This window comes from Takifugu flavidus, chromosome 19 (assembly GCF_003711565.1).
Source record: "Takifugu flavidus isolate HTHZ2018 chromosome 19, ASM371156v2, whole genome shotgun sequence".
In the NCBI taxonomy this organism is placed as follows: Eukaryota; Metazoa; Chordata; class Actinopteri; order Tetraodontiformes; family Tetraodontidae; genus Takifugu; species Takifugu flavidus.
The window spans coordinates 9411708-9421600 of NC_079538.1; the positions used below are offsets into that span (position 1 = coordinate 9411708).

At 44.9% G+C, this 9893-nt stretch overlaps 1 protein-coding gene across 3 annotated transcripts; it reads left to right on the forward strand.

Annotated features, from left to right (window-relative positions):
- Positions 1 to 281: 281 nt before the first annotated feature.
- On the forward strand, positions 282 to 7641 carry trdn (triadin). 3 transcript variants are annotated; one of them, XR_008947503.1, is made up of 7 exons: positions 283 to 621; positions 3510 to 3708; positions 4807 to 4848; positions 6089 to 6136; positions 6506 to 6667; positions 7052 to 7167; positions 7212 to 7641. XR_008947503.1 is itself a non-coding variant. In XM_057017595.1 (6 exons), the coding sequence occupies exons 2-6, from the start codon at positions 3522 to 3524 to the stop codon at positions 7072 to 7074; spliced, it is 462 nt and encodes a 153-aa protein (XP_056873575.1). In that variant the 5' UTR covers positions 284 to 621; positions 3510 to 3521; the 3' UTR covers positions 7075 to 7641. The 3 variants fall into 3 exon arrangements, 2 of the variants coding, with proteins under 2 accessions (XP_056873576.1, XP_056873575.1); XM_057017595.1 differs by having other exon boundaries at positions 284 to 621; positions 7052 to 7641; XM_057017596.1 differs by lacking the exon at positions 4807 to 4848 and having other exon boundaries at positions 282 to 621; positions 7052 to 7641.
- Positions 7642 to 9893: the final 2252 nt, after the last annotated feature.

A 9893-nucleotide genomic window follows, 5' to 3' on the forward strand; every position in this document is an offset into this window, starting at 1 on the left:
TGCCCAGGGGATGATGAGGAGAAGATGGCGTCACGAGGGGGAGGCAACTCTTATTCTCTGCTGCATTTGCGCCACGGGTGGCAACTATTTGTCCAGCTGATCCACATACCCAGAGCCTCCGTGCAGTAAAACCAGTTGGATTCACGAGGGCTCATATATTGCAGGAGGAACTTGTGATGCTCCATCAGCTGTAACAGGAGGAACAACCTGCCTGAGAACCAAAATAAAGGAGACTTTCTGACCTTTCCCTCTTCACTTTGTCCAGTCCTCTCTCCACTCCTCCCCCACTCCCCCTCTTCCTCGCTCTCTCTATTTTAGACCCTCTGGGGGGAAGGGGTGTCTCTCCTTGTATCACTCTGCTCAGCATTAACCTCACTAACTTTTACTCCGACATTCCCTCAAGAAGAACTTTAAAGGCTTTTGCTTCCTCTTTCATCCAGCTTTGACGCAGCTCCTTCTGTGTGTCCCCGTCTTCTTCGTCTTTTTTTTTCTCCACAAACAGCTGGCGCCAAAAGGATTTAACAAAGGACTTACATGCTTGTTTCTATGGTAATGCTGCATTTCCTGAGCTCCTGAAGGACTGAAGGTTGCCATCACTTCCAGCAAACTCAGAAATCCAAGGTGCTGTAAAAAGAATTCCAGGCAGTTTTACTACCTTAAATGAAAAATAGAACAATAACATCACAATTGAGCTGTTTGAACTGTTATTTACCCCAAGGTTAACAATTCTGCCCAATCTCAGAAGTTTGGGATTTGAACTTGGTCCAAATGCTCAAACTGAAAGAAGCTTCTGTTAATAAACAGGGAGTTTGAGTGCGAGCAGGCCCATTTTAAACAAGTGTTATCTGTCATCGCTGTGCGCTGTTCATGCAAATGGATCATTTATTGGCTTTTGGAGCGCTCTGGGCTGATTTCCATCGATTAGAGGTGAAGCTTTCGCTCACATTTACATCGATTAAATGAGTAATTGAAGGATTCCTTTAAGGGGTTTGTTCACATTCAGACTGCTGCCACTGAGCATTTCAATGTTCCCCCGTCAGAGGAATAAACCAACATGTGCAACTTTCTGCGCACGTGCAAACAATACAAAACAGACAAAATGACTGAAGGAAAACCAATACTTGTGCATTTGTATCATGATGGTATGGATTTAATGAATGAGCTCCTGTAGATCTATGTGGTGCTTCCATTTGCCCTCAGATGCAGCTTGAATCCTTGAATCCTAATTCTCCTCATTCCTTTGATGTGGAGTCGGACGCTGCAGCTGGCGTCCGTGTGAGTGCGTGTGTGGACACAACAGGTGTGCACGGTCACCCGCTTTTAACAGAGAACACACACGTACAGCGCTGTTAGAGCCCACTTTGGAGAAAGGATCCACTTATTCTGTAACCAGTCAGCTGCTCAGACATTTAGGCAGCGCTGCTGCAGCTCCGTCATTGTTGGAGCGTCTGTCGAGGCCCTTTTACCTGCTGTGGATCAATATGTGCCCACCAGACCTGGACTTATAGATCAATGATCAGCTTATATCGTACACACAGGAGCCCTCTGAAATGGCACACACACACACACACACACACACACACACACACGTTAGATCAATGTGCAGCCCTCTTGCATCAGACATAGACATTTGAGCGTGAGTGGGCAGAACTATGATAAATTGATTTTTTGGTTGTTTGTTATCTAGAGGCTGAAAGGTCAAACTGAGAGCAGCCACGTGAATCGACACATCTCACGTTTGTTGCCGGAAAACATCGCGGAAACTCTGAGGGTGGCCATGGCCAATCATGGGAATGCTATATTTTCAGTGGGATGTGCCACATCGCGCTCAAATGGCCCTCACTGTCTCTCTTGTGCACGTGATGCCTTCTGGCGTGTTTAATTCAACTAAATTGATTGTATTTGTCAGACCGTGTTGTGACGTGTTGAATGTTCTGAGCGGCGTCCCCAAACATTAATCAAATCCCCGTTCTTTCAGCTGTTTTTTTAACCCAAATCACTAATATCTGATTCCTGCCATCCGACCCGTCCCGATCGATGCCATCGTGGCTCAGAGCACATGTGCAGGCCAAAAGCTATTTGACTCCTGACACCTACCAGATATATCGGCACTGAAGAGCCACATTGTTGATATCGGAATTGAGTTTGTCCACCCGGTCTCAAAAAAATCCTACCACTGCTGTCATTTATGATAAAAGCAACCCTGCTATAATGTTGCCACGCTCCCCACTGCATCACTGCGACATCCATCAATGAAAGAAAAGAATCTAGGCCACGCCAGTGGTGCCAACATGAAGGTTCCGGGCTTTTCTGTGGGTGGCCCCCACTGAATTTAGTCTACAAGGGCTCCATGTTGAGGCCTTTTTATGTACACGAGGCTCTGTGATAGAAGGCGACATTGGACAATTATCTAAGCAACTGGAACAGATATACCTGTGTTTTAAAAAAGCCCAGAGTGAGCCTCGAGGTGCGTGAGATATAACGAGGAAAGAAGGAGCCGGGCTATGCTCGGCCTCCATTAATTGACAGTGATGGTGAGAATCATTAGATGTGAAATACCAGCTGACCGTGCCACATGATGAATGAGGGTCAAATGCCGTGAGCGAACCAGCACACAAGACTCGAGCGGACCTGCATGATGACCTCATTAAAAAGCCCGAGATGACCAATTGAGTCGGCCCCCTTTTCATTTCGGCTCCACAAACACTTGGTATTAGCATATAAGCCGTGTAAGAGGCAGACAGAAGAGATACAGGGAGGAATAAATCACTGAAACGCGCCGCATAATGAACACAAACACCCTAATGCGGCAGCATAATCACGTTACGCCGCGTCTATACAGTGATGAGAACTTCTTTAAATCTTTGTCTATATTTGTCTCGCGGAGCAAATTCTTCAGCGTGAGGTGGAATTTAATCCCGTGGCCTTCAGGGGTCCTGTCTCTCCTGTCTCCTCATCAGTCGCTCACACCCTTGCTCAGCGTGCACGTGAACAATCAGACAGTGTGCACTTTAATCAAAAAGAACGGTGGCAACAGGCATGTCTGCTGCGTGTGGTGTAGATATCAGTAATAGAAGAGGGATACAGAAGGGGGTGGCAAAAGCATCAAAATGATATTATAATGACTAAACGCTCCACCAAAAGCCTCAGGCAAAGCTAATCTTCCACCCTCACGACATTCCCAGCACACGTCTGCGCCCTGACTGCTATTTTTATTCTTAATTCTAAAGCAGACGCTTATTTCTCCATAATCTGATACCTGGAGGTGTTTATAGATACTTCCAGCAGGGCTGAGTCTTCTTTCTTGTTGCAGACGGAAGATTAGGTCATCACATGCTCTATAACCCTCATCAAATGCTGCTGACTCTCGCCACAGGGGGCGCTGTTCGCTCTAATCATGCCTGAGTCACAGCAAATGGTCGCTGACGTATCACATTTTATCAGTCATTTCGGAAAAGCAGCTTTGCGTGAATAGTGTTTGGTTCATGCGCTCCATTTTCTTTTCTCAGCTCTTGACACCAATGAGCAGCCAGGCGAGGAGCAGGGAGACCGCCCCTCCTGCTCGGCCCAATCAGACCACCTTTTTGGACGAAGTGATCATGACCTTCAGCTCGCCGATGGCCTGGCTGCTGGTTGTGGCCCTGATCCTGACCTGGTCAGGGGTCGCCATCGTTCTGTTTGATCTGCTCGACTATAAAACTCTGGCAGGTAACTGGTCTCATTTGATTTCTGTATTTAATCAACGTTTGATTAGCGTTTCCCATCTCCATACAACGCTCCATGATAACTTTGTTTATTTCTCATTAAAGTCACGTGTTTCATTTCATTTTCCACAGGCCTTCAGACATTTTTGAAGCAGACTTCAAAAGTGCCTTCATGAAACCCATCGTAACCATCAAATTATATTAATCAGCCATCGTTTTGATTAAAATACAAAGTATGATTGACAAAAACACCTTTTAGTGCACTTTCAACAAGCCGCTTTGATTTCCAATCTAAATTTTTACACGTCTGCATGTTACTTGGCTTAATTGCGCAGCTAAATGTCATTTTCTGTGATCACACTTTAATTGCTCCATTGTTGGAAGATAACAGGAAATTAATTTGTCTGGAAATGAGTGATTAAAATGAGCAGTTGATTTCTGTCCTTGCAAACATTTGAGGACTGTTCAGTGATCACAGGGCTCCAAACAGCCTTTAAGTCATATTTCAGATTACAGGAAGCATAAAATTCTGTTCAAATCTGCTGATTGCAGACCAACTGCTAGATTTATTTATTTTTTTAACCTTTTTCCCCAGACTTATTTTATCATGCGTTTGCTGTTAGAATACATCGGAGTTCTAAGATTGATGAAAATACTCCTGCGTCTACCATACGTGCAGGTTTAAAACCAAACAAAAATTCATATATTCAGATAATTTGCTAAACTAATGTTTTTGAAATATTATTTGATAAATGCAGACAGCACTAATTCCACAGCTAGACCTTCTAAAAAAAAGGTCTAAAAAAGGCTAAATCAAAACTGTTCTTTTTCAAAAAATCTGTAGTAACCAAGTCCTGTAATAACCAATTATACAGCTATTTTAAAAAACAACTTTAAAACAATATTTGAGTGTTCACCTGTACTCATGTATCACATCATGCCACCATGTTGATGACTATCCTTCGCTGGAAAGATAGTCCCTCGTCACACATCTGCACACTCACCTGTAACTCCTCTCCTCACTCTCCCCCCCTCACCCCTTCACCCCTTCACCCCTTCTCTCATCGTCATGCTGTCAATCACCCGCCATCACCATCCCAAGAGTACACATCACACTGTGACGACCCCGTGTGTTTACATCCCGGTAAAAACAACATGGGTGCTGTTTTCCTTGTGTCTGCGGACGACCAGATAAACCTGTGGGCTGCATGAAGTGTGTGTGCAGCCTGTGAGAACTTTGCCCTACTTTTGGGTTGCATGAGCTAATGGGATGTTAGCATTAGTGATATCACATTAGCATTAGCGCTATCTCTGGTGGGGGGAAAGCCAAGTTCCTCCGACTTTATCTTACATTTTCTGAGCCAAATATTTGGACCTAGGCTCAGTAGCATTTTGTTACACTGTTGCAGCGCTCCTATTATTAATTTTTAATTAGAGCTTATATACAAATGGAGGGAAAACACACACAGAATGTGGTGTTTTCTTTCCTCCCAGATCAGGTGATTTATGATTCTTTCTACTCTGAGACGTGTTGCAGAGCCTTCTGGGTTTCCATCTGCAGCACATTTTGTGGTTTTTTTGGTTTTTTTTTTACTCTCTTCTTTTTGAGTGAGAAGACGTGAAATGATTGTGAATATTCCTCTCCAGTCTCATGAGAGGTGACAAAGGAATAAATCCTGAATACAAGGGTGGAGAAATGATGGCCGGGATGACAGAAAGAGCTGGGAATGTTAGCTATCTAATCCTGGTGGCTCATGCAGCCCGTCAGGGGTGCCAATCAGAGAAATGTCAGTGCATAAATCAGCTGTTTATGGAGGTCCATTATACAAAGTCCTCCACACCGGGAAACAGCCCTCTTCCACCTGGGGGGGCAAAAACTAAAGCAATTAATTAATGAGAGCAGATCCTGGGTCAAAGTGCTTGTGAATAGTGCAGAAGGGTCTATGCTCAAGTTCAAGAACCATAATTTCCTTTACATACTCGTTATATCCCTTTCTGTCACATCAAAATGGCAATTACACCTGTCCTTTTGAGTATTTTGCTACATTTGGCATTATTACGTTTGATCTCTGATGTGAAATGCTTCCTACAGTCCCTTTATTCAGCATGACCTTGAGGTGCTGCTAGCATGGTTTCCGCGATGGTTAACAGGGCCGGCGTGTCAGGAATTCTTATATTTTCATAGAACACTTGTCACGTCGCAGCAAATCAATGCATCTGAAGCCGCATGTGTGTGTTGAGTGATTGAGAAATACGAGGGCCACAGATCAATTATGGACCTTGGCTTTAATCTCACCCCTCTGTTTGCACTGCCTCCCTGCCTTCCCCGTTTTCTCTCTAAAACCTATGTTTTATTCTTCACATCCTGTCTTCTCTCCCCGCAGGTCTCCCTCCTCCTGCTGCTATCGCAAAGAGAGGTCTGAGGATGAGAGGCAAGCAGAAACTCTCGAGCCATCGCCATGAATATTCCCGACACATTCTCCCCCCACTTAACGCTCATATTTCTAATAGCATCTCGCGTTCTGGTGGCCCGTTGCTACCAAAATACAATGTCCATAAATTCACTCCACTTAGGGTAATTGTAGCTCATATCAATTCAGATTAATAATTACGTGGCTTCACACAGCCGAGATTAGGTGTTATCACATCACATCTTCTTCAGGTGTTAGTTAATGCTTAGTTTCGCAATAATTATTGGTAGTTAAAGGACCCCCGCGGGGGCATCATGTGATTGAGAAACTAGTTTCTCTCTGGGCTTCGCACCATTTACGTCACTCACTCCACTTGTGATCTTTCTTTAGGCGCCATTCGTCCGGTTAGATCCGCTCGTGCGTCAGTCCCCGCTGACGTCACAGGTCAGGAGGGCACGGATTGGCTGCAGCTTTTGTGGAATTTCGTAGCAAGTTTGGTTGCCCCGGATGAGGAGGAGGAAGGTATTCACCAGCTAACCGAAACCTTCACACGTAAGGGCGCACCCTCTCACCATGACTCACCATTTCACAAAGACCAGGAAAATAAGAGGCTAACATGAATCATTCAAGATAGAACTGTGAGACTGTAGAAGAGTGACTAACATGTCTAATCTATGTACTAATATCCCATTCCAACAACTTTATTGCAGAAATACATTAGGCATCAGATTAACTCCCATCTTATGGTTTCATTCAATTACCAGAACCAATGGCCCATTTAAAAAAAATGTTAATTAACTGAAGAAGTTACACTGGCGCACTTAATGTGTTTCACAAACTTTCAGCAAGGCCTTCATTAAAGGATTCACAGTGAGCTGCGTCACAGCTTTAATCAGTATTGTCGGTGTAAAAGTTTTTCCTCCTCTTGCCCATCAGCCTTCCACACCGAGGAGCTGTGAAGAGAAGAGCGCATGGAGGGCAAGAAATGATGAAGAGAGATGAAACGTTGGTGACTGGAGCGGAAGAGAGGCTGTGAAGGAGCAGGAAGATCTGTCTGTCTGTCTGTCTGTCTGTCTGTCTGTCTGTCCGTCCGTCCGTCTGTCTGTCTGTCTGTCTGATTATGCATGTCAGAATATTTGATGAATAAAATGAATACATTCTGGCATTTTTTTGAGGGGGATGAGCACAAAGTTTTGCACCATGTTGTGAGCCAGCAGAGGCACCAGTGACCATTCAGCGAATGGTCAAACTGGACATGCTTTCACACTGGGTTGACTGGGGTCTCCAGAAAATGGTGTGTGTTTGTTTGTGTGAGCTGTAATGGACTGGTGGCCTGTGCAGGGTCCCTGGCGGCCACCCGGTGACTGCTGGGCACTCCGGCACCAGTGACCCTCATTGGTGCACAGCAGTTAGGAAAACATGGATGGACAGAAACCTCCACAACCTTAGTGCCACCGTGCGCCCCCTGCTGGTGGAATACATTAGCGGGCTAACTGTGCAAACAATATAATCATGTGATGATGCTGGTTCCTTGTCTTTTCTCTTCTCTTCACTTATTTTTTATCCATGTGCACAGCAGGTCATCCACAGTTGAAGGAAAAGTCTGACATTTTATAAGTGAAAGACATTAAATCAGAGCCATGCAGCCGACACCGGCAATAAGGGTCATCTCGCCTGCAGAGGGTCCTTCAAGCATCAAACGGCACGACTCTAACAGGTATCTGAACATCAGAGGGACATGATGGTGGGCAGCAGTGGGAAGAGATCGCAAATTAATCATCTTGATGAGATTAAGAGCTCCCGCAGGAGCCTCAGTTGAAAAAAAAAAAACTGCAGGAGTTAAAGAAAAAATGGAGTAAAATGGAAAATCTTAGCAATTCTAATGAACCAGATCATCAAAAACCAATAAAGGCCCCTAATTATATCATTCCCTCTTAGATTAACCCTAAATTAATTAATCCCAGTGAGATTAGGAACCACTTTATCAAAGATGGGTCGGGACAGTCAGCAAAATGAGACTAATCCAATTTAAACCGACCAAAGTTTTTATTAAAAGAGGGAAATTTACTGGGAGTCGGTTGCACAGTTTCATCCGAGAAAACCATTTGTGGGATCTGATGCGAAGACACATCATATTTGTGGAGATGAGTAATAAAGATGAAAGTATTTTGCCTGAGAGAACAGGCAACAGAACCTCCTCATCAGATATGAGCCTGCAGGATGGACAAGATGCACCAACTGGAAGATGCGAGTGAGGTAACAGACAAGATCGCTAGAACCCAACACAGAGACACGAGCTGCAACAGTACCGGACTCCTTCATTTCAATAATTAGACGCGCATCTGTCCCCACAATAGGGAGAATTGTCTGCAGCCTCTAGAGACACAAGGCAAACCACAAACCGGATCTTTAATTACTCAGTTGCTTGGAATCCGATTTGTTTCTCTTTCTGATGATCAACATGACCAACGTTTATTCCAGCAGTAATGGAGCTCTGACCAGTGAAGCACTGGTGGAACCTGCGGAGAGCTCGTCAGGGTCTTTCCGCTAATGAAGAACTCAGTTCAGATAAAAACGAACTCTCCCGAGCTCACTCTGGTGTAAAATCAAATCACTTTTTTTTTACTACCCACTTGAGACCACTGTCAGGGTGCCCGACAACTGGACCTGAAAAAGGTTTCAATTCTGCTGTTTTACCCAGATCGCTGCTCAGACTGCTAAAAGAATAACACGCCGCGGACAGATGGATGGGTTTTATTTCCACAGAATCGGCGCAGAGTCGATATTACAGCGTCAAATGCACGGACGATAAGCACCTGCGGGGGGCGTATCCCTGCGAATATTGAATAAAAGACCCATTACAATGATCCCAGACCGGAGCTGGGGAGTGTCTCATGTCTCCCATGGCTGTTTTTGCCCTGCAGCCTCCAGTTAAGATCAGAGCTGCAGCCAAATATGAGAACAGAATCAATGGTTTGGACCTAAGCTGAGCCAGGATGTGACCTCCATCACACGGTTCCTCCCCTTTATTCATTTTGTTCATGAGTTGTAATTCAGCACATTTACAGCACAAAGAAATAATGTTGGACGTCCGCTTTTAGGGACGTTCAAAAGTAGGATTAGAATACAAATTATGTTAATTTTTAATGAAGAATACAACATGATGGGGTTCAAACACACACATACACACACACACACACACACACACCTCTGATTCCTGGCAGTAAAAGCCATGAATAATGGATCTCACTTTTCCCTGGCCTGAGGGAGATGCTTTTAAACATAATTTGTTGTTTTAATTTATTGACACAAGCCGGTAACCCTGGCCCTCTGGCTAGGTCCCTCACTCACTCCCCAACCACCCTGAGAGGGCCACAAATGGCACGCACGCACACACACACATGCACACGCACAGAGTTGAAATGCATGAACCCCTTGCACACAAACAGATGGAATTTCCACCCTGGTCACCCGGCACCAACAGCCACCAATCAGCCTCAGAAAGGTTCTCTTTTTAAAAGTTAACCACCAAACCGGGTTAACCAATCAGAGACAGAATGACATCATCATGTGGCTCGGGGTTTAGTAGAGACACACGCTGGCTCTGGATCTGTTTCATCCTCAGCCATATTTTCCTTCACTTCCTGCAATTCTAAAACAGATTTGAGGATCGGCGGTGCCACCAACCTTCGATCATGCTTCCCACCCCCCCCCCACCCCCCCACGATCAGATTCCGCCAGAAAGTCCAGACTGTATTTACATACGCAGACTCCGGCA

What these genes read in the sequence shown, in the direction of transcription:
- trdn (XM_057017595.1), top strand. Translation starts at nt 3,522, where the DNA reads ATGAGCAGCCAGGCGAGGAGCAGGGAGACCGCCCCTCCTGCTCGGCCC. An exon ending in CGACTATAAAACTCTGGCAG is followed by an intron (nt 3,709 to 4,806) that starts GTAACTGGTCTC and finishes CACCATCCCAAG; the next exon opens with AGTACACATCACACTGTGAC. An exon ending in GAGAGGTCTGAGGATGAGAG is followed by an intron (nt 6,137 to 6,505) that starts GCAAGCAGAAAC and finishes ATCTTTCTTTAG; the next exon opens with GCGCCATTCGTCCGGTTAGA.